General features: G+C 38.1%; 4 protein-coding genes and 1 long non-coding RNA gene across 10 annotated transcripts; 3 read left to right on the forward strand and 2 right to left on the reverse strand.

Moving 5' to 3' along the window:
* Nucleotides 1-1,169: 1,169 nt before the first annotated feature.
* Nucleotides 1,170-5,511, forward strand: LOC112181522. Of its 4 annotated transcripts, XR_005803649.1 has the most exons (4): nucleotides 1,170-3,790; nucleotides 4,830-4,879; nucleotides 4,975-5,039; nucleotides 5,219-5,511. XR_005803649.1 is itself a non-coding variant. In XM_024319882.2 (2 exons), the coding sequence occupies exon 1, from the start codon at nucleotides 1,849-1,851 to the stop codon at nucleotides 3,787-3,789; it is 1,941 nt and encodes a 646-aa protein (XP_024175650.1). In that variant the 5' UTR covers nucleotides 1,170-1,848; the 3' UTR covers nucleotide 3,790; nucleotides 4,830-5,191. The 4 variants fall into 4 exon arrangements, 2 of the variants coding, with proteins under 2 accessions (XP_024175650.1, XP_040367598.1); XR_005803648.1 differs by lacking the exon at nucleotides 5,219-5,511 and having other exon boundaries at nucleotides 4,975-5,191; XM_024319882.2 differs by lacking the exon at nucleotides 5,219-5,511 and having other exon boundaries at nucleotides 4,830-5,191.
* A 770-nt stretch (nucleotides 5,512-6,281) lies between these two features.
* Nucleotides 6,282-12,484, forward strand: LOC112181732 (serine/threonine-protein kinase BSK3). Of its 2 annotated transcripts, none has more exons than XM_024320118.2 (11): nucleotides 6,282-6,838; nucleotides 7,307-7,570; nucleotides 7,678-7,898; nucleotides 8,253-8,388; nucleotides 9,098-9,231; nucleotides 9,338-9,443; nucleotides 9,902-9,987; nucleotides 10,201-10,389; nucleotides 10,939-11,088; nucleotides 11,357-11,470; nucleotides 11,845-12,003. In XM_024320118.2, the coding sequence occupies exons 2-11, from the start codon at nucleotides 7,486-7,488 to the stop codon at nucleotides 11,866-11,868; spliced, it is 1,245 nt and encodes a 414-aa protein (XP_024175886.1). In that variant the 5' UTR covers nucleotides 6,282-6,838; nucleotides 7,307-7,485; the 3' UTR covers nucleotides 11,869-12,003. The 2 variants fall into 2 exon arrangements, with proteins under 2 accessions (XP_024175886.1, XP_024175884.1); XM_024320116.2 differs by having other exon boundaries at nucleotides 6,288-6,838; nucleotides 11,861-12,484.
* A 234-nt stretch (nucleotides 12,485-12,718) lies between these two features.
* Nucleotides 12,719-14,634, reverse strand: LOC112181792 (receptor-like protein EIX2). The gene is made up of 2 exons (XM_024320195.2): nucleotides 13,129-14,634; nucleotides 12,719-13,028 (listed from the first exon to the last, which is right to left on the reverse strand). Exon 1 carries the CDS (start codon nucleotides 14,632-14,634, stop codon nucleotides 13,240-13,242), a length of 1,395 nt encoding a protein of 464 aa, XP_024175963.2. The 3' UTR covers nucleotides 12,719-13,028; nucleotides 13,129-13,239.
* A 3,502-nt stretch (nucleotides 14,635-18,136) lies between these two features.
* On the forward strand, nucleotides 18,137-21,870 carry LOC121050624. Of its 2 annotated transcripts, none has more exons than XR_005803561.1 (2): nucleotides 18,137-18,703; nucleotides 18,875-21,870. It is a non-coding gene; the product is annotated as an uncharacterized LOC121050624 (long non-coding RNA). The 2 variants fall into 2 exon arrangements; XR_005803562.1 differs by having other exon boundaries at nucleotides 18,137-18,442.
* A 72-nt stretch (nucleotides 21,871-21,942) lies between these two features.
* Nucleotides 21,943-23,363, reverse strand: LOC112168233 (receptor-like protein EIX2). Its single transcript, XM_040511365.1, has 2 exons — nucleotides 22,614-23,363; nucleotides 21,943-22,465 (listed from the first exon to the last, which is right to left on the reverse strand). Exon 1 carries the CDS (start codon nucleotides 23,295-23,297, stop codon nucleotides 22,617-22,619), a length of 681 nt encoding a protein of 226 aa, XP_040367299.1. The 5' UTR covers nucleotides 23,298-23,363; the 3' UTR covers nucleotides 21,943-22,465; nucleotides 22,614-22,616.
* Nucleotides 23,364-23,675: the final 312 nt, after the last annotated feature.

Here is a 23,675-nt window from a genome sequence, read left to right on the forward strand (position 1 = left end):
TTCCTTGCCAACTTTATGGGCAAGTTTAGGATGTGGCATGCTAATACCACTCATCGTGGAGGGCACAACCTATCCCTCCTTCAGCAAACTGGAGCACCACCTTCCTCTGTGAACAAGACACGTACCGCCGCCCAGTTCATCCTCGATGCATAGGCGCTCCCGGCCTCCAAACAGTATCGATCTTGACCTACACTTCCAGCGGCATAAGCCAAAACTCCTTTAATTGCTTCCTGCCTAGCCGTATCCCATTCGGGTTCAAACTCCAAAGATTGCCTATGGTAACCCCACGCTCTGCTTCAAATTCACTTTGATGATTCTCAATGAAGAGAATAACCAAATAAAAATTCGTCGAACAAAGTCGACATTGTACTACCACATAGAGACAGCGAGAGGCAGAGAGAAAAGGTCTGCTTGGTGCCGGCGACATCCGCCTTCCATAGAGTCCTAAGCCATGGCGGCTAGGGTTTAGCAGGGAGAGAGAGAGGCGGAGAGCCATCTTCTTACATTCTCAATTCGTATAACTGTAGTTTATAGATCCCTTGAACTTATTACTTCACATTTGAAATATACAATTTTTCAGCATAAACTAAAAATCACCAAAACAAATTCAAAAAGAAAACTGACACACATTCTCACAAAAAAAAAAAAAAAAAACTGACACACAGCGTGTGTTAAGAGCCTAGTATCCCTTAGGCCTCGTTGGTTCACGAAAAAGAAAGTAATTCTTTTGTCTTTCCCATGGGAAGAGAAATGAAATTTCCTAACAACTTTCCATTCCGATGTTTGGTAACATAAGGAAAGTTATCAGGAAAATTGTTAAAAGTTTGTCAATAATGTAATAAAATAATATGTTGTGAGTAATAAATGCAAGGAAAGAAGATGAGAAAGTGATTCTTTTTTTCAGGAACCACTTTCCCCCTTATTTTCCCTTCCTTCAGGAAACGATTTCATTTCCTTTTGCATTCCAAACGCATGATGCTTTCTTTCCACGAACCAAACGTGGCCTTAAATTAAAATTAAATTTTAGCACAAAAGAAAGAAAAATTAAAAGAAAAAAATCACCAGAGTTTTGATCCCTCCTATGTAAAAAAAGAAAAAAGAAAGAGAGAGAGAGAGAGAATAATCCAAAGTTAGGCACCCAATTTTATTTCGCTATTCATGAGCCCCGTTACTAGTCCGAAACCAGCCAAACTCCGGGTATTTGATTCGCTGAAAGACGAAGAGCGAAAAGAGTCCGAAGAGGGTTTTTAACTTCGGAGGTAAAACCTTTCTGGGTCAATTGAGAAGCCTTGGCTTACTGGGTCAGTCTGGAACCTTTTTCTTACTGGGAACCTTCTGCTTTCGTTGATTTCAGCTTCCCCAAGTTACTTCACCTCAAAAGTCTCAGTCTTGGAAGCAATTAACACCCAAAGAGAACATCTTTCCAGCCACGGAAACCAATCAATCAATCAGGTACCTCATACGACAATCAAGTTCTTAGTTTCAGATTGTCGTCTGCAGCTTCTGATTTTAATCACTGTTGAGGTACTTCAGCCTTTTCTTTTTCTGGGTTCGTTTGATTGCATTGAATTGTGCCTCAAGTTCATTTCTTTATGCGAGTTGTATCGAATTCTGTGAGTGTTTATGGTGTATATTGGGGTTTTTGGATTTTGGGTATGCTCTGTTTGGTTGCTGAAAAGATAGGTGGGAATTGGAGATTCAGAAGCTTAAAGAGTTATTTGCTATGTGGGCCATGAAAATTAATTATATTATTAGTTAGTTGAGTTGAGTTTGAGGATTACATAGTCTTAAGATTCTTGTTATAGATTGGTTGGGGTTTCCTGTGTAAAAGGGGTTGATGCTCTTGGAATGGCACTTGCGTTGGTCCGGAACCTACAGAACTTTTGGCCCTTTTCAGTACTCAAACCCGATGACCTGAAGTTATCTAATGAATTAGTACGCAAACTTGGAATACCCGAAAACACGAAGCAATTTGTTTATGCGGTTCGTGAGCCCGAGACGGAGTCTGTGATTTATGTATTATCTGCCCAGAGTTTATCAGAGTGGTCAGCATTGGATGTTGAGTGTTTGATTAGGGAGGTAAAACCTGATGCGGTCATTGCGGAGGTGGATGTTTCAACCATGACTGAACTTCAGTCAGAGAAGAGTGTGTCAAGAGATGGTGTTGACAACTCAGTTCCCACTTCGTCGTTTGAGGTTCTGAAACGATGTTTTCTGGAGAAGGTCAATAAGGATAAGTATGAGAGTCTTGCAGGAGAATTGGTTTTACAAGAGATTTTTGGGGTTGGTTTTCATGGACATTTTTTGGCGGCTAGAAGGGTAGCTCAAGAAGTTGGGTCATCATTCTTGGTGCTTGAATTTCCGTCTGGAAAAAATTCTGATGGTGAGGATACCTCAGGTGAACTTGATGCAGTGGCAAAGTTCCAAGGTTTAGCTAGTAGTTTGGTTCCACAGCAATTGGGTTCAGTTGCTTCATTGAGTTCGAAGAGGTTTCACCTAACCAATGATTTGCAGTCACAGATGGTGAAGTTGTTATGTCCATACATAGATCTCTCAATATCAAGGCTAAGTCCATCCAGTTCTGTTTTGGAGGTGGGGTCAAAAGATATTCCACCGCAATCTAGTTACGAGGTCCCACAATTTGCTCAATCATTTTACCCATTACTTGTTGATCTATATAACATATTTATTGATCTTCCATCAATAGGAAAGGTTCTAGCTCATGCGCAAAAGATGCTTTATGATGTGAACAAAGGTGAAGCTGTAGATACCAAAGATATATGTGAAGTGTATGCCTTCAGGATTGCTGTTGAGGGGCTGAGAATTTCTTTCAACAATGCTGGTCGACTTCCCATTAATAAAATAAGGAATCCCAACTTAAATAAGACTGAGTTTTCTGATCTTCCAGTTGAGGACAAATCTCAAGCTCTCTTCGCACAGGCCCTTCGGAGCCAGACTAAGAAGTTCAATACCATAGTGGCAGTAGTGGATGCTAGTTGCTTGGCAGGTCTTCGAAAACATTGGAATACTCCTGTTCCTCTAGAGGTAAAGGAATTGGTTGGACAGCTCATTACTGATTGTGGTGGTGAGGGGGAAATGGCTAATCATACTGACAAGAAGCGGTTAATTAGTGGTAAACCTTTGGTGGCAGTTGGGGCCGGGGCAACAGCGGTTTTAGGAGTCTCTTCACTCTCTAAGGTTGTTCCTGCTTCGACCTTTATGAAGGTTGTGACTTTCAAAGTTCCTACTTCGACCCTTGTGAAGGTTGTGACTCTCAAACTTCCTTCTTCATTTCAATTCTTCTTAAGCCAAGCCCATAAGACAGTGGGACTTTCCCTTAGTAAGATTCTTGGCACATCGAAAGTGTTAGTTCCTGGTGTTGCAAGTTCTGGAGTCAAAACAACAACTGTGTTGAAAGCAACTGCGTCTCCTGAGAAGATTCGAGCAGTTGCCCACAGTGTTATTGCCAGTGCTGAGAAGACCAGCTTTTCAGCAATGAGAACAGCATTTTATCAAATAATGAGAAAACGGCAGGTCCGTCCAATCGGTGTCCTACCATGGGCTACGTTTGGATGTAGTATTGCAACTTGTGCCGGGTTATTTGCGTATGGAGATGGGATTGAATGTGCAGCTGAATCTGCTCCTGCAGCTCCATCAATTGCCAGTTTGGGTCGTGGGATTCAAGGTTTACATCTGGCGTCTCAGGAAGTGATGCAGACAGATGGCACCAAAGTACAAAGATCTATCGACTCACTAATGTACAGTTTGAAGAAAGTCAGAGTTCAATAGAGTAAGAATGCAATTCTTGTCTTATTTGTACTAGTGCCTGAAAGATAGACTTAATGGATTTCTACTGTAGATATAGAGTTTATAGTAAGATTCTTATAAATCCAAATGAAAAAGGAAAAAAGCATTTAAGCAGTAATTCTTTGCATCATCAATTTTGTATTTCCTGGTTCCTTATTGGGAATCTGTTTCTAGACTAGATGCAACCTATGTACAACTTTTGCAGAAACTTTTTTCTTGTTCATTGTAAGTACTCGAGTTATTTCGACCGGAATCAGCTTAGAAAGGAAGTAAATGGATTAAAACTAGTAGTACAATATAAGGATTTCATACATGATACATGGAGACTCCGTATGCTTCTATACATGATACATGAAGGTTTTAGTTCCATACGTTTCAAATACAGCAGGTATACGTTCCATGAGGCAAATCTTGTTGCTGATGGCCTTAAAGAGTGGGGCACTACAGTCTAGGAGACTGACTGTTTGCTTCAAACTAAGTCTTCATCCCACTTAGTTCAAGAAGTTCAAAATATGAGAGTGTTTTTGTTTTCAACTTATGATGGTTATCTTGAGACATTTCTTTCTAATTAAATAAATGATGTCATACTTTGCATCCGGATTGAAATGTCTGACCTCTTTTTTTACACTATTCTTTTTAAGATAGCCCTCATATCCCTGCCTAACTTCCATCTCCCTACTCTTGCACCCTCTGCTAAATTAGAGTTTTGATGCCAACCTATATGCATTGCACTATGTGTTTGTGAGATCAATATCAGATGGAGTAGTGAGAAAACAATTATAATCCAATGATGTAGAGGGTAGTCACTCTGAAACTAATATCTATTGGGTTCACAAGGGAACGATATGGAATATGACGAAAATGTCAGAAAGTTCCCAACCAAGGAGGCCTTCACTGTGGCTTTGTTAGTCATTGTTTCGTGGCTGCTTCTCTTTGTTTTGGTGCTTCCTGTTCTGTATTTGGGAGATTCATCTGATTCTATAGAGGCTATTGCTTCTATCTATGTATCTGGCTTTGGTTAGGCAAGTAGGTGGCTGGGTGCAGAGGTTGTTTAAGCAGTGGAGGCTTCAAGGTAGGTATATTGATGTTTCATTTTGAGCAGAATGATCTTGTAGGTGTTGAATTTTTGCATGGCGTTCTTCACACTTATAACTTCTTTGTGTGTAGGTGTGTGTGTTGTTTTTTGTTGATTAAAATCAGATACAAGAAATTACATTGCTAGGATGGGACAGGTATAGATGACTTGCACTTTTTTTGTTTGGCTGCTTAAACAACACCATGTTAATGAAGTTTAGGTAAGATCAATTTTTGGGTCACTCATCTAAATGACATGAGAGATCAACACTGATTTCCAAGTACAAAGTATTATTGGGTGCCACTGAATCCTTCTGAGTTATCTATGTTTCTGCAGGTCACATCCTTCATTCCCTTTTCTAAAAGCTCTTCTGATGACTTGGTCAACTTAGTAATTCTTTGCGCCATTCAATTTTGCTGTATGTATATTTAAATGTCTTAATTGTGTCATTGTAATGAAAGTCTACCTGCATATTTGCAGTGTTTTGTGTCGATGAATTATTTAGTGCATTCATGTTGTATTTTCGCTCCTTGCACTTGTTGGAGCTAAGGAGAGAAAATGCATCGCTCTTTTCTGATTTTGTTGCAACACTACAGTTTCATCCCCTGGTATTATTTCTTCTTCCGAATTCCTAGATTTCTGTTTTGGACAAAAGAAAAGAAAAAGAAAGTTACGCAGACTGGAACACTGCATTGCATTCTGGGCTGCTCAAAAAGTGAAACAAAACTGAAAAGCATTGGAGTCTCAAGCTCTTCTAAATGTTTAATTTTTCCTGTATTCATTCCTGCAAGCTGTATTCTACTCATATTGCATCATTTGGTTGCTTTTAGAACAAATTGCTGGCCACAGTCATGCATTCCACTAATCAATTTCACCTTCCTTTTTATATGCAGTGCATCTCTTTAGACATTATTCTTCATATGATAAAATAATGATTGGGTTTCTAAATCATTCACATAGTTTCTGTGGCCGAAAGCACATTTCGACAATGGATGTCTTATTTCTAGATAGCGTTTGGTTAAAATATATAAAATTGATTTTGAAGATTTGAAGAGGGACCATCTCATCATAAGTGATTTTCAAATAATTGCTCCTTCAACAAGCATCTGAATTTGGAGCAAATTCCTTGCTTAGCAAAACTACTTTTGACTACTCGTTTTTCAGTCGAGTTTATAATCACTTAAAAGACTTATGTCACTTGATCAAATTGCGGAAAATGGATTTCGAGGATTGTTGGGTAAGAAAAAAGACTATACCAAAGTCAAATCTCATAGCTAAACCGCGCTTTAAGGAATCGTTTCAAACAATAAAAAAAGAAATCGGTAATGATTATGGCGGGAGCAATGGAGGGCCGCAGAGGAAAAATGATGAAAAAGTCTCCGACTTGGGTGTCGTTGGTCCCATTGGGCATTACAGAACTAAATTCAATCCTCCACCCAGAAAATCCAAGACCACCGTTGGCGGTGGAATTTAAATAAATGCTTAAAAGAACAAAAAATACTATTCAACCCAAAATTAAATTGGCCCATTCTTCGCAACTACTAGAAGGAATATGAAATATCCTACACTCGTGACATGTTTGTAATAAGTTAAATTCATTTGTTTATTTTGGTGTTTACACCAAAACGAGGACTATTGGAAACACCGGTCTTTCATTCCTCTTGTTATTTTGCGCAGATCTTGAGCCGTTTCGATTTTTATTGGATTTGGGTTTTTTGTTTGGGATTGATTTTTGTGGTGAAAGCTTGGATCTTTTTTTGTTTGAGGTTTGGTTTGATAGAGAAAGGGGGAGGATTTGATTGGCTCAAGATACCCAGAAGGGGGTTTTTGACATTGGAGAAGAGGTTTTGAAGGTTTTAGGTTGGTCAATTTGGATGCTTTTGGTTACTGGGTTTTGAGTTTTGGAATCTGGGTCCTGGTGTTTCTGCCGGTTTCAGCTCCAGAAAGTTGTTTCAGGTACTGAAGAGCTTTGAAAGTTTTGTAAGCATTTAAGTTGTTGTTGGTATCTGATTTTCATTTGTCTTTTAGTATTGATAGTTCATTTAATTATGAATTTGGTAGTGATGGTTGATAGGACAGAGAGAAACTGCTAGTGCCCAATGCAATTATATTGCTTGCTTTATAAGAAACCTGGAAATTGAAAGAAAGCTGTTGCATAAGTTTGGTTGGATTACTGGATGTTTATTAGAAGTTTGGACCAAAAACTATGATTTTATACTAAAAATGTCTTCTACTACCCACTTTGGTTCTATGGTTTTATGCTACTAGAGTTTGATTGAGTTTCTGCTTTCATCCTAATCTCATGTTCCTAAACATTAATGAATGACGTATTTAAGTTTGGACAAACTATGCTTTGTTGGAGAATATGTGGATTGTGTCCCCCTTGTATATCAGTCAAATTTGTTAGTGTTTGGTTGTTTACAGGAGCTTTTACTCAATCAGATGAGGAAGCCTGGATTAGGCAGTAGTCTTTTGTCATACAATCAAATTGATGTTGTCAGTCTGAAGCTAAATGGATCGGATTTTTGCTGAAGTTGTTTTTGTTGAGAGGCACAGTGTGGAAAAGGATTTATAGTTTTAAGCTCTGATATTGTGAGATTGACATGGGGAGCCAATGCTCCAAACTCATACCATGCTGTGGGGATTCACAATTCAATGCAGCAGCGGTTCTTGAAGCTCCCGCTATTGGTAGGTTAATATACATGTGTGTGGTGTGTCTTTCTTGGAGTTGTGTTTTCTACTTAATGGAGCAGCAGATCATATCTGATGCTTTTGACCTGTTGCCTTTGTTGCAGAAAATGTGGAGAAGAGCGAGGTTGACTACTTGCCTAGATTTTGTGAATTCACGCTTGAGCAGCTTAAAAATGCTACATCTGGTTTTGCAGTGGAGTACATTGTGTCTGAACAGGGAGAGAAGGCTCCAAATGTTGTTTATAAAGGGAAATTGGAAAACCAGATGAGAATTGCTGTTAAGCGCTTCAATAGGGTGGCTTGGCCTGATGCTCGGCAATTTGTGGTAACATCCTTCAACTGGATATTTTTCTTTTCCATAAAACTCCCACTCAGACACTTGGTGATAAAAATTGGTCCACATTAACTGCACAACTATGTTTTTATCTTTCTGATTGTCTATTATGTAATTATTCTGTTGAGATGTTATGCAGTTCGTAATTTGGGTTATAGATAACTAGTCTTCATAAAACGAAGTGCAGTTTTATGGTACAACTAAAATTCTTATTTAACTTTTCTCCATTTATTGCCTCAATGACTATGATTTTATCATCTCTTTTCAAGGAAATAGGGCCTTTTCTGTCTTCTCTATTCCATTTGCAACCACCATTGTGATACAATTTCCTTTGTAAAATTGCAGGAAGAGGCAAGATTGGTTGGTCAGCTCCGCAACCATAGATTGGTAAATTTGCTTGGCTGCTGCTGCCAAGGTGATGAGAGGTTGCTTGTGGCGGAATATATGCCCAATGACACACTTGCAAAACACCTTTTCCATTGTAAGTCTTTTGAGTCTCATGTCTTAGAAACCTTTGATTGTTGGATATCTGATTCATTTGGTTCTGAAATTGCTGTGGATAATAGTTTGTCTGACTGATGATTTGACTTTGATTGTAGTTGGAATATGATATATGAAGATCATAAGAATCACAATTTATTTTGGCAATGACCACCATATATTATGTTAGAACTTCAAAAATATTAATTTCTGTCTTGCTGATAATTTTTCACCTCTTCATTCTTCTTCATGTACTTCCCAAATATCACTTGAAATGGGTGTTGGTGTCAGTATTTTTACGAAGACAATGGTTGCTAGCTTATTTTAATTTATTTTGTTATGATTCTTCATTTCTACATCCTCTCCCCTTTTGGGTGTCAGAAAATTTTGTTGGTCAGTCATTTCTCTTTTTAGTGAATAGTTTTCTTCATCAGTGTTTCCTGATTTTTATCGTTATTAGCTAATAGTGAGTTTCAATATGTTTCTTGTTAAAGGAATATGAGGATGATTAATATACAGAAAACAAGGATAGATATGCTGTGCTTATGTAGCTTCATTTGAAGCTTAATGGCACAGGTTTTACATTTGACAACTATGCAGTATTGCTTCAAGCATAGTATTGTCTCGCATTCTTCTTGTCTAGTTAGTTGCATTGACATACTCCCTGATGAGTACTATGCTGAGGTAACTTGATTAATTTCTTGAATCAGGGGATGCACAGCCTATGAAATGGACAATGAGATTGAGGGTTGTTTTACATCTTGCACAAGCCCTAGAATACTGCACAAGCAAGGGGCGTGCCCTTTATCATGACCTTAATGCTTACAGAGTTTTATTTGATGAGGTAACTGTTTATTGACTCCATCTATTTGCTATCACTATGACACACACACGCACACACACACATTTCTGACCGCATTCTTTTTATTTAATGTATGATAATTTTGCAGAATAGTAATCCTAGAATATCTACCTTTGGCCTGATGAAAAATAGTAGGGACGGGAAGAGTTATAGTACAAATCTGGCATTTACTCCTCCTGAATATCTTAGAACTGGTATGTTCCACCTAGAAACAAGCAATGCTTTCTCTCCAAACAACTGCAGCTAAGTTAATAATTTAATTAACAGCTGCATGGTTGAGTTATGAACTTGTGATAGGTAATACAGTAGTATGCTTGGTCCGGTATTTCATATAACTGTGGACGTCCCACTGTGCACACTCTTTTCATACCTTCTAAGTAGAATCATTTTTGTAAATAATGCTTCTGAACTACAGGATGTGCATCAAGTCTTGTTGATCTAACTGATACTTCTCAACATCTGACTATAAAGTATTGGTTGATCATATATTTCCCTGAAGATCATGTAGTGGTTCTAATTTGCTATTCACATGCTTGTTTCTAATTGTGTTGTATGATTTAAAATTCCACAAGTACTGGCACTCACAGTCCTTACTACTTGGTTTGCAAGAGGAGCCTATGACTCTGCTTACGTCCATTGTCTTGCTTAACAGGGAGAGTGACACCAGAAAGTGTGATATACAGCTTTGGAACTCTTTTACTTGATCTTCTCAGTGGAAAGCATATTCCCCCTAGTCATGTAAGTGATTGGTCTTGATTGGTAAAAGAAAATTTTGAGAAAAAAGGGCTGAACTGAAAGGAAAGACTAATGAATCTCATATAAAAATATAATGGTACACTGTCAAATTATTCACTTGGAATTGTTAAGGATTCTGCCTGATGAGTTCTCCCTCTTGGCTATGTAAACACTGAGGTAAATTTGATAATCTGATGGTTCATTATATTGTACCAGGCCCTAGACCTTATTCGAGACAGAAATCTTCAGATGCTGACAGATTCTTGCTTGGAAGGACAGCTGTCTCAAGATGATGGTACTGAATTGGTACGCTTGGCTTCACGATGTTTACAATCTGAACCCCGAGAGCGACCAAATCCTAAGTCATTAGTTGCTGCTTTGACTACTCTTCAGAAAGAAACTGAGGTCAGTTTCAAATTCCATTCTCAACCAACTTGGAAGCATCATTTAACTTCTCTGAAAATCTACATACATTAAATTTTAGATCAATTCTTTTTGGCAGTCTTTTAAGCAGTACAATTATAAGGAGACTCTTTTAAATGTAGAGCCTTTTGACTATTGGAAATATTGAAATTAGAAGGGACATGATCATAATTCTTTATCAGTTAGGAGGAAAGCTACACTTTGCTCAGTGCCTTTCACGGTCAGTGATGTTCTTGACACTATTTGAGAATCTGTAACAGCCCAAAACTCAGGTCGTTAATTAAGGGGGTTGTAAAGGATTTTGAATTCCTCAAAACCCATAATTAACAACGCCAGATATCGTGTGTTACAGAATAACCTTCTTCAAGACTATATCTACATGAAAGCGTGTGCAAATTGGTTGGGTGCCAATTCAAATTGCTCCTTATCTGCACCACCCACCCTAATACTAAATAGTTCATTCAAACATAAATGCTTAACAACATGTTGGTAGCTGTAGTTCTTATCAATTTCCTTTTTGCATAACTGCAGATTCCTTCTCATGTTTTGATGGGTATCCCGCACACTAACTCCTGCTCTCCTCTTTCACCACTTGGTGAAGCCTGCTCCAGAAAGGATTTGACTGCAATCCATGAGATCCTAGAGAATATCGGCTATAAAGATGATGGAATGACAAATGAGGTTCTATTTATTTTTTGTGGACAATTGCTTAATAGGTTGTACTATAAATAATTAGCTCTATTCTATTTGGTTCTGTATAGATTTTTTTTTATTTTTTTTATTGCATCACACTCATACTGCATCCGGTGGTCACATGTCATTGAACTTCTCTATTGTATATGTTCTGTTGCACTTCTCAGTTGGTTTGTTGTTTCTCTGAGACTTTTTTCTTGTTGCCGATTACTCTGTACTGTTACTGAAACATTTCTTTACTTATCATCCACTGCAGCTCTCGTTCCAAATGTGGACGGACCAAATGCAGGAAACATTAGATTCAAAGAAAAATGGGGATTCTGCTTTTAAGCAGAAGGACTTCAGAACTGCAATCGAATGTTATTCACAGGTGAAGTTCATCAGAATGCTCTTTGTATAACTTATTAAAATAAGTTGGACAAGAAAATGTAAATTTTGTTGATACCAATGCCAAGTTCGGTATTGGATTGATTTGTCATCAGACACACTGGGCCTATCACATTCAGATTCAGATAAAACAAAAGTTTATCGAAAACCTTACCAGCTAAGTCAAGACAGTAACAAATAAATTGGTAGTTCAAAGGTATGCATGTTGGTGTGTGAATAAACAGTCCTAGTAAAGCCTTGAATGTCAGTTTTCTCTTGATATAGCTTTGGAGTAATCCTATTCTAGCAATGGATTGATTATTAATTATCAACCGGGTTATTATCCTGCATTATCTGTATGAGTTATCCCACTGACAGGTACTTCTACTTGCAGTTCATTGATGTTGGAAACATGGTTTCTCCCACCATTTTTGCCCGTCGTAGTTTGTCTTATCTCATGGATGAGATGCCTCAGGAGGCTCTAAATGATGCAATGCAAGCTCAAGTAATTTCCCCAATATGGCACATTGCATCTTATCTTCAGGCTGCTGCGCTTTCTGCACTCGGAATGGAGACTGAGGCACAATCAGCACTGAAGGAGGGTACTCTGCTTGAAGCCAAAAGGAACACTGCAGGTGGACACAAGTGAAGATCAAGGCTGAGGTACTAAATATGGCACTTCTCAGTTTCGCTCTCAACATATATAGATGTTAACGAGGTCCAAACAAGGGAAGTCAAAGTTTCACACTGATGTTTGATATATGTTGTACGCTAGTTTGTATTTGAATTCCTCTATTTGATTTGATCCCTTGTAAATCAAATGATTCCACTATACAATTACTTTGAAAAACAATGAAAAAAAAAGTTGTAGACAGTTGGAGGAAAAGATGCAGTTCAGGAGCATGTGATTTATGTACAGTAAAATTCCCTTACATTCTTTGGGATGAAAAAACAGTTGGATTTAGGAAAAGAGCTGTGAGACGGTCTATCGTTAATTATAAGGTTTTTTTTGGAGTTATTGATATTGTCATTTCAATTATGAACTGCAGAAATTTCTACAATATAACTAGCCAGAATTTTGTCCCAAAAAAAGAAGAGCTCGAGTGTTGCAGTTCATAACTGATAGGTTTTTTGTAGTTATTTATATTGTTATTATATGCAGCAGAGAAGTCTAAAATAAAACTAGCTAGAATAGTTATATGCAAGGCAAACAGTTTACTAGAGAACTTCTCCAAGAAGTTTTTACAATAACAGTACAAATCATTTGGTAAAACAAAATTTCTGGTACCTCGCCTTAAACCTCAATGGTAGAGGAGGAGAGGTACAATTTATTCTTGAAAACTAGGAGAATACAATGAGGGACAGTAAACTGAATTCCTCAAGTGAAATATAATACAAGATAAAAACATCAGTAATACAACACAAACAACATGGACGAAAGAGAAAAAAAAATTAAGAAAGAAAACACCATTAACCAAGAGACTAGTACTTCCATAAACACTCCTTCACTGCTGGGAAACTTGTACAATTGTCCATCGTACTTGTCTCAGAATATGCTGACGCTGTATAAAAAGAATTAGAGAAACACTAGTTAGTAAGAACTAATTGACAATCATATTGTCATTTTAGATGAACAAATACATGAAGACAGAAAGAGATTACCGTTTATGATGATGTATTAAGCACATCATTTAATTGCCGTCTGATCAAAGCTACCTTCACGTAAAGCCAGTCATTTGAAGCATTCAAGAAGTTGTAGTATGCATATCCCCATCACCTCTTGAATATCAAACTCCCAGAGACTCCCCAAAATCCAACAGCAAATCCAACTCCTAGACTTATGTAAAAACCCTGCGTGATGAGCTCATCTGGATTTTCTTCATTGCTCGAGAAATTTGGCCGACCGTTTCCTTCCGGATCACAAATCTTGTCGAGTGGAAGTCCACACAACTGAGGATTTCCAGCATAGAAGGAGGGGTCAAAGCCTTGGAGTTGAGTACCAGTAGGAATTTGACCAGATAACTTGTTAATTGACAAGTCCAAGTAACCAAGTCTATCAATCCGAGCAAGGCTTGTCGGAATTTCTCCATCTAGCTGGTTTCTTGACAAATCAAGAGAATCTAATGACTGCAACTTTCCAATCTGTGAAGGAATATGTCCTGTCAGAAGGTTTCTTGAAAGGTTCAAAGAAACCAACCCAACAAGATGAGTGATTTCATTTGGAATCTCCCCTGTTATTTTGTTGCTTGAGAGATCAATTCTCTTGACAAGTCCCAAAATACTTTTGTATGCAGACATTCTTCCTTTCCACATGAAGGTTGCATCATCCTCGTAGTAATCGGATGGCATTGGGGGTGCTGCTGCCTGTTCCGCATACATAGTTGGTTCCGCATTCATAGGTGGTTCCGAGATAGGTGGTTCCGAGATAGATGGATAAAAAGAATGTCTGATGGTTAGACTTGAATTTCCTCCTTGACTTAAAGAAGTCAAATTATTGAGGCATTTAGGTATGGTTCCAGAGATTTTATTCACAGAGAAATCCAAAATCTGAATGTGCGTTAAATGACATAACTGTGAAGGCAAGCTCCCTCTAAACTGATTAGATTGAAGCATTAGTATAACCAAATTTGGAAAACTAACTCCCAACCATTCAGGGACTGATCCTGAAAGGTTATTGTATCCGAGATCCAACACTTTTAAGCTGTTACAATTCTTCAGGGATGAAGGCAATTCTCCCACAAGCTTGTTCCTTCTTAATTTCAATGTTTCCATTCGAAATAATAAAGTGCCTATAGTGGGCGGGATTTTCCCGGAAAAAGCATTGCTACTCAAATCGAGTAGTTCTAGGGAGACCAAATACCTCCAACAATTTGGAATTTCTCCTGAAACATGCTTGCCTGAGAGATTAAGAAACTTTAAACTATGAAGCTCTGAAGTAACACACGAGGCTGTCATATCTGAAAACTTATTATCGGAGAGATCCAAATATGACGCAGTTAATAAAATTGACGGTATTGGACCTTCGAATTGGTTCGAACCGAAATGAACTTCAACTCCAGGCAATGATGTAACATTCGATGTTGAACTCTCAAATGTTCCTCTAATTTGATTATGGGAGAGATCTATTATCTGAATGTTAGGCTGGCTCAGCATTAAAAAGCGTTTCATGTATGGAAGAAGATGAAAAAGAAAATTGCTTTTTCGCCAAATCACTGGCGTCTCAATCATTTGGAAATTGCCTTGCATCTGCTACTATTGCTATAATGTTAGACGCTAGTGCCCTCAAGAATTAATATTTGAACATAAACGAGATGCAGCAGTAGATAGCCACAACTTGCTAGAAAACAAGAAAAATTGGACAAAATTATCTCTTACTACTACTATTGCTAGTATGTAAAGAAATTATAATTTATACAATTTAAATGTGGCCAAGTACTGACTTGACTGTGTACTGATATTTAAATTTCCATATTAGCCATAATCTATTTATTAGGACATTGAGCTTATGTTCAGAAATTGCTCACAGAGAATATTGTGGGCTTGTGATAAGAATTTGAAAAGTTGAGAGTACAGTGTGATAAGAATTTGAAAAGTTGAGAGTACAGAATTTATCACAATAGTAACGGTAAATAACATTATATTCCATGTTGAAAGAATCAACAAGTTGAAGTACATAAGCAAACCAAGAGATTATGTGTGAAATACTTTGTTTTTGTTTTTATCACTCTGTTTTAGTTTCAAAAATTTCTGTTTTATTGGATTTGATCCCTTGTGCACTATACAATATAATTTCGAAATTGTGTAGTATCTGCTACTACAGCTACAATTATAGAATGGTGTACCCACTGGAGTAATTATTTCAATAATGCAATCGTCGCCTACTATTGACTTGACTTGAGATGCAATTAAATAGAAATCCTCTGTTTTTCTTTATCACTCTGCTTTTCTTCTAAAACTAAATACATAAAGATGATGGAATGACAAATGAGGTTTCTATTTATGTTTTATGGACAAAATCTTAATAAGTTATATTATGGATAACTAGTCTGCAGTCACATGCTCTGCATGTGTAAGAAAAATTTTCGTTGTAAAAAAAAAAAAAAAAGTTATCTGCAGATAGTGGGTAGTTATCTGCAGAGAAAATGGATTCAGTGATAGTTATTCATGGGGTTGGTAGTTCTCCCACGTATTTATCTATTTCCTTTTTTTTCTTTTCTTATTTTTCTGTTTCTCTTGTAATTTGACTATATTATCCGTATATGTTTTATGAGTATGAAAGTTTATTAATATTTCAGGGTTATTTTGGTACACTTTTTCAGTTTTGGCAAATAGTAGTATAGATTAGCTTTATATTATTGGGTTTTTGTGTATTTACCCCATTTTTAGAGATTTTTTTTCCACTTACCCCATTAAGTTTTTTTAATTCTCTCCTATCCAAAACACTCTAAGAAGGTCTTCCCTAATACCCCATTAAGATTTTTTTTTTGTTTTTTAATTTTTTTTAATACCATTTTACCTTTACCCCTTTGTTACTTAGAGAGAGAGAGAGAGAAAATGGAAGAGAGAGAAACCATGGGAGACTTCGCCAGAGTCTGGTCACCGGCCGCCGGAATCCGGTCAACTTTGGCTAGATGTCGATCAACGTTCGCCGGATTCCGATCACCGGCTACCTCCCACCGGAATTTGGTGAAAATCTCACCGGAAAGTTTTTTTGCACCCAATAGACATCTATTGCCCCCTAATAGAGGGGCAATAGACCTCTATTGCCCCCAATAGACGACTATCAGCCATGTATTGCCCCCCAATAAACGTCTATTGCCCTCCAATAGAACTTTTGGTAGCCGGAATAGGAACTAATCTTCCTCAAATTAGACAGATAAATAAAACTTTGATTAAAGAAAAAAACGAAGAAATTATATCAATTTTAAAACGTCCATTGACTCCCAATAGACGTCTATTGCCCCCTAAAAGAACTTTTGGTCACCGGAATGGGAACTAATCTCAGTAAAATTAGACAAATAAAACTTTAATTAAGCAAAAAATAGAGGATATTACATCAATTCAAAACATCTATTGGCCAATAAAACCCTTTTTTTCCCTTCTTTCTTTCTTTCTGGGCCTTCTGCCCATATTTTACCCCAAAAAAAAATGATTTGGGCACCCAGAAAATGCTCTGGGCACCCAAAATTGATTTGCATCGCTTTCCTGTATCAGGAGCTTTCAATGCACCAACTACGGTGCCTTCTGATCTAGTACTGCCATCGTTGTCCCTGTGACCGAGGTCGGCTCCGGCCTCCGTCGTTGAAAACAAACACTGTGCAGTCAATCATTCAACAATCTTCTCCGGCACCACCAGCTCCACCGTGCCCTCCAACTCCTCCAAATCAGACTCCTATACATTCATTCCACCACAAATCAAATTTAATCAAATCGAAAATCCAAATCGCAGAACAGAATCAAAATCATACAAACCTAGAAACTCAAACAAATTTTCGAAAGATTAAGATAGAATCCTTACGAGCTTTTGATGCCGAGTTTCTTCGACGCAACCGGAGATGAAGTGGAAGGGCGAAGCTGTTGATGCCGGAGCACTGGTCCGGGCAGAGTCTTCGCCTCAACCGGAGAAAAGCTCCTGCGCGTACGACCCTAGTTGCGAAGAAAGCTCCAAAACTCCTAATCCGGGCAGTGCCGGCGTCGTGCTGGGGGGGGAGGGAGGGAGAGAGAGAGAGAGAGAGAGAGAGAGAGAGAGAGAGAGAGAGAGAGAGAGAGAGAGAGAGAGAGAGAGAGAGAGAGAGAGAGAGAGAGAGAGAGAGAGAGAGAGACATGGTAAGTGTAATTAAGTAATTAAGTCAAAGGTAAAACTGTCATTTTACTTTAAATAGTGTAAGTGGGAATAAATATTTATTGCTGGGGTAAGTAGGACAATTTTGGCTTATTTTGGTGCTTTGGGTCAAGGACCCTTTATTTGGTTATGTGTACATTTTTTCTTTTTGTATCGCACTCATATTGCATGCGTTGGTCACATAGTATCGAACTCTTGTATTGTATATGTCTGTTGCACTTCTCAGTTGGTTTGTTGTTTCTCTGAAACTTTTCTTGTTGCATATTATGCTGTACTGTTACCGAAAAATTTTCTTTACTTATCATCCACTGCAGCTCTCGCTTCAAATGTGGACTGACCGAATGCAGGAAACATTAGATTTAAACAAACATGGGGATTCTACTTTTAAGCAGAAGGACTTTAGAATCGCAATTGTAATACCCTGCAAATTTGTGACACAAACTATATAATTAGTTAATTTATGTAAGCTTGGAAAAAAATTAAAGGAGTTAAGATGAAATTTTTGAGATTAATTTTATTATCTCAATAATTATATTAAGGGTGCTTTAGAGAAAATTTTTCTGAAATTTTCATGAGTGATAATGTCCCATTTGAGGACCAAGTAAGTTAGTATTAAAGTTCCTATCGAGACGAGTTTGTGGAAATTTTTCGGGAAAATTTTCAGATACTTAAGTTATTTATTATTAAATTTTAAAATTTGAGAATTAAGAAAATTTATTTGAAATAAAGGAAATTTAAGTGGTTGATTCTGGATTGTTGCCTATCACAACTTAATCTTGACCGTTGAAATTAAGTATATATATGTTTAGACCAGCTGAGGAAGGGGGGAGAAGCTTCTTCTCGCTTCGTGAACACAGAGTCTCATCTTTCGCCACTCACCGACGCTGCCCAAAACCAGTCTCATCTTTCTTTCCCTCTCATTGTCACCTCTGATTATTATCATGGGTTGAGGAAGGAGTATCAGAATCTTTTCCTCCGCTCTCAAATTTGATGTCTGCTAACAGAGCTTTGGAAATCAATAGATCCCTGTGTAAAAACGTCTCTCTTCTCTCTGTCTTCTCAATAGAGCTATGATGTTACTCGATGGCGGTAATATAAGGTGTTTATTTTGGTCTATGCGTATGCGACGGTAAGGTTAGCTTTTGCTTAAATTGGTATTTGTAAAGGATTGATTGTGGTTAGCGTAATCCTGCTCAGGGTGTTACTGCAATTGAGTGTTATTCACAGGTGAAGTTCATCAGAATGTTCTTTGTGTGACTTTATTTAATAAGTTGCTCAAGAAAATTTACTACGAAATTTGGTTGATACCAATGCCAAGTTCGGTATTAGACTGTTTTGTCATTATACACACTCAAGCTAAGATGAGACAAGAACAAATAAATTGGTAGTTCAAAGGTATGCATGTTGGTGTATGAAGAAATAGTCCTAGTAAAGCTTCATGTTGTCTCTTAATATAGTTTTAAGTGATCCTATTCTGGTAATGGATTGATTATTCAGTTATCAATTGGGGTGTTATCCTGCATGATCTGTATGTGTTATCCTGCTGACAGTTGCTGCTACTTGCAGTTCATTGATGTTGGAAACATGGCTTCTCCCACAATTTTTGTCCGTCGTAGTTTGTTTTATCTCATGGATGAGATGCCTCTGGATGCTTTAAACGATGCAATGCAAGCTCAAGTAATTTCCCCAATAAGGCACATTGCATCTTATCTACAGGCTGCTGCCCTTTTTGCACTCGGAATGGAGACTGAGGCGCAATCAGCACTGAAGGAGGGTAAGTGCTTGAAACCAAAAGGAACACTGTAGCTGGACTCAAGTGAAAAATCAAGGCTCAGGTACCAAATCAGACACTACTTAGTTTTGCTCTCAACATATATAGGTGTTAACAGAAAGTCCCAAACAAGGGAAGTCAAAGCTTCATTCTTTACCATGATGTTTTATATATGTTGAGTGCTTTATTTAATGTGATCCCTTTGTCTCTAAATGATTCCACTATACAAATTGAAAAACATTGAATTAAAAAGTTGTAGGAGACAATTGGAGGAAAAGATGCATGTAGTTCAGAAGCATGTAATTTATGTACAGATACAACTCCTATTAATTCTTTCTGGTGAAAAACAGTTCGATTCAAGAAAGGAGCTTGAGTGTTGCAGTCCATAATTAATATGTATTTATATAGTTATTGATATTGTTGTTTAAACTATATACTGCAGAGATGTTTGACATAGACTAGCTAGAATAGTTATATGCAAGGCAAACAGTTGACTGGAGAGTTCTCCAACAAGTTCCTACAGCAACAGTAGAAATCATTTAATAAAAGAAAATTTCTGGTAATGAATAAATTGGAAGAATTTATGTGAGAGAGAGTGGAAAGAATTGGAGGAGGCAGATCAGATCCCCATTAATGTCAAGTTTCTTAGATTAGGGAGCTTGTTTATTGTTTCCAGCCAATCAGAAGTCTTAGATCGGCCCAAGTCAGGTCCAGGTATTTTAAAGAAGAAAGACGAGGGAGCCAATTGTGGTTTTCTACAACCTAAGTGAAGCTTCAGAGTAGGTGTTAACAGATCTAGATTCTGCAAGTAAGGTTTCCAAGTGGATGATGTGGAATTTCACAGCTTAAGACAGCGTTAGAGTGATCTAGATATCTTAAAATGGTCAGATTACCAATGAGCTCTGGAATTTTGTTCCCGGTGAAGTCATTGGAGTTGAGATCTAGGTGTCTTAAATTGGACATAGAGCAAATGAGCGCTGGAATTTGGCCCCTATTGAAGTCATTATGACTGAGGTCCAAATATTCCAACTACTACAACTCGATGAGTTTAAGACTGCCTTTACTTTTAAAAAACTCACCTTGTGGAGAGACTCCTCCAAGATGAAGTTGAATGATAAGGTGGGTCAGGGGATCACAGTAGACTCCTCCTTCCCAGCTGCAATAGTCTTGATTTTCGGCTTCGCTGCCGAATGAAGAAAGTCAGATGTAGTCATCCTTCAGGTCTTGTTTGATAGCTAGGAGTGCATCCCTCTCCCTCTCCACGCACTCTGTCGTCACGTTAACATGGTGTTCACTGAGGGATAAGGAAGCGTTGATATTGCAAGACATGTTTCAAGCACCTTCTGGCCTCCATAATAACAATTAAATAAAAACGAGACTATTTGAGACGATAGAAGAAGCTCACGCCATACAAGTATTTATATGGCTGTCCATACAAGTATTTATATGGCTGTCTATTCTTCAACAGTAGATTAATTTAGACCTTCTTGTTGTGCATTAGAATTTTTAACAGTGATCATGCCAACAGTTGCCTTCACTTGCAATTCATTGATGTTGGAAACATGGTAAGCTCAAGTAACTTCCCTAATATGGCACATTGCATCTCATCTTCAGGCTGTTGCCCTTTCTCCACTCGGATTGGAGAATGAAGCACAATCAGCACTGGAGGAATTAAGTTTGAAGCCAAAAGGAATACTGCTGGTGGACATAAGCGAGAATAAAGGCTTAGGTACTAAATGTGACACTTATGATTCCAACATATATAGGTTCAACACAAGGTTCCAAACGAGGGAAGTTGAGGCTTCACACATTATGGTGATGTTTGATATGTGTCAAGTATTTTCCAGTGCGCTAGTTTGTAGTTGAATCTTTATTTAATTTGTTTGACCCTTATACAGATAACTTTGAAAAAACATTCCAAACTAATAATAATCCAATGTTGATATAAGTAGATCACTTAGGGTTGTTTTCTCTCGTCTCTCCCGAGGAACAGCCGCCACTTCCATTTTCTTCTCTCCGTCCGACGGCGCGTCGCCTTGATGTCGTCGTCGGACGGGTCTCCTTGGTTTCCTGCTATTCTGCTCCCCCTTCGGGTTGGGTAGTGAGAGTGGCGCCCTGGATCGGGTCCGATCTGGAGCATCTAGCGACTTTTGAGACGATGGTTGAGGTCATGCACGCTGGGTTCGAGCGGTGGAGGAGGTGGATGTCGGACTCGTCTGGTTTCACAGTGGTCTGCTCCGGGTCGTGTGGTTGCTGCTCCTTTCGGTTTGGCTGGAACTTGAAGGACGATGGCTTCTTCCTTCTTTTCTGGTATGGATCGATGTGGTGGGTGCAAGTGGCGTTGATGGTCGACGGCGAGTACTCCGGCGGGCATCCAGGCGGGTTTGGCCAGGTTCATGGTTTGCGGCTGATGTACGTGTTGGGCCTCATCTTGGGTCTCTGTTGCTGGGCTAGGGCAGGGTCTGCTTTGTTGGGCTTTGTTTCTTTAGGGTTTTTAATCTAGGTTTTTTAGATTTAAGCTAGCATTTTTTTCTTTTTTCTTTGAGCCTCTGCTTTAAGAATAATATTGGGGAAGGGTCTTGGCTGCGTTCGGATCCTCCCTAGTAGTGTCAAGGTTACTTGAATCATTGGAGCTTAATCCTATGGTTACATTATGTTTGAGTAGTCTAGGGCTTGCTTTAGGTTGTTCATTCATGGCTCTCTTCTGTCGTTGCCCGGAGTCCGAGTGAGTCATTTGTAATGTTTCTTACTTTACTATTAATGGACTGACACCCCACGTGTTCAAAAAAAAAAAAAAAAAAACTTTGAAAAAACATGGAAAAAAGAAGAAGAAGAATAGTTGTAGAAGGCAGTTGGAGGAAAAGATGTGTAACAGAAGCATGTAATTTGTGTACAGATACCATGCCTGTCTATTCTTCTTGATGAAAAACTGTTGAATTCAAGAAAGAAAACCTTAAGATGCAGTCCCTAATCACGGGTCATTCAGTAGTTATTGATCAAATACATTATCATTAAAATTATAGTACTGCAACATTTTCTGAAATAACACTAGCTAGAATAGAAATTCTTTAAGGCAAAGAGTTGATTGGACCAACAAGTTCTTACAATTACAAGTTCTTACAGTAACATTACAGATAATATACAAGAAATTTCTGATACTTTATCATAAATGTCAATGGTACTGACTACTGAGGGATAACTTAATATTGAAAACTAATACAATGAGACATTGAAACCAAACTTCGCAAGCTAAAGACAAAATAAAGAAAAACATGACCGAACAAGGGTACTAAACACTCTGTATACTTGAAGACTTGAGCAGATGATTGTACAATGCAAGTATGTGCTAAATTGAAAGGAACCACTTGTCTCAGAAGATGCTGGCACTGTATAAAACATAAGTGGAATAGCATTAGTCGATTAGTTGGAAAAGACCAACTTATAACAACCAATTATTCCAACGATGATGCAGTATAAGAAAGCTATCTATGATGAACATATACATGTAGAGAGAGAGAGAGAGAGAGAGATTACCGCTTAAGATTGTCTATTAAGCATATCCCATAACTGTCGTTTGATCAAAGCTACCCTCACATAAAGCCAATCATTTAAAGCATTCAAGAAGTTGTAGTATGCATATCTCCACGACCGCTTGAATATCAAACTCCCACAGACTCCCCAGAATCCAACAGCAAATCCAAGTCCCAGACTTATGTAAAAGCCTTGCGTGATGAGCTCATCTGGATCTTCTTGATCACTCGAGACATTTGGCCGACCAGTTCCCTCCGGATTACAAACTTCAAGTGGAAGTCCACACAATTGAGGATTTCCAGCATAAAAGGACGGATCAAAGCTCTGGAGTTGAGTACCAGTTGGAATTTCACCAGACAAGTTGTTATATGACAAATCCATGACACCAAGTCCATAGACCCAAACAAGGCTTGTCGGAATCCCACCACCTATCTTGTTTCTAGACAAATCAAGAGAATCAAGTGACTTCAACTTTCCGATCTCTAAAGGTATTTGTCCAGTTAAATTGTTCCTCGAAAGGTTCAGAGAAACTAGCCCAACAAGATGAGTGATTTCACTTGGAATCTCCCCAGTTAATCTGTTGCTGGAGAGATCAATTCTCTTGACCAGTCCCAAAGTACTTTTGTATGAAGACAATGTTCCTTTCCACATGAAGGTTGCATCATCCTCATAATAAAGAGAACTCATAGGTGGTTCAGCATCAGATGTATTAAAAGAATGTCTGATGGTTAGATTTGAATTTCCTTCTTGCGCCAAAGAAGTCAAATTATTGAGGCATTTTGGTATAGTTCCAGAGATTACATTCATAGAGACATCCAAAATTTGAAGGTGTGCTAGATGACATAATTGTGAAGGCAAACTTCCACTAAGCTGATTAAATTGAAGCATAAGAATAACCAAATTTGGAAGACTGACCCCTAACCATTCAGGCACGGAACTTGAAAGCTTATTGTTCCCAAGATCAATAACATTTAAGCTTGTACAATTCTTCAAGGATGAAGGCAATTCTCCCACAAGTCTGTTGCTCCTTAATTTCAATGTTTTGATTCGAAGTAAACGTCCCAT

This window comes from Rosa chinensis, chromosome 1, assembly GCF_002994745.2.
Source record: "Rosa chinensis cultivar Old Blush chromosome 1, RchiOBHm-V2, whole genome shotgun sequence".
NCBI lineage: Eukaryota > Viridiplantae > Streptophyta > Magnoliopsida > Rosales > Rosaceae > Rosa > Rosa chinensis.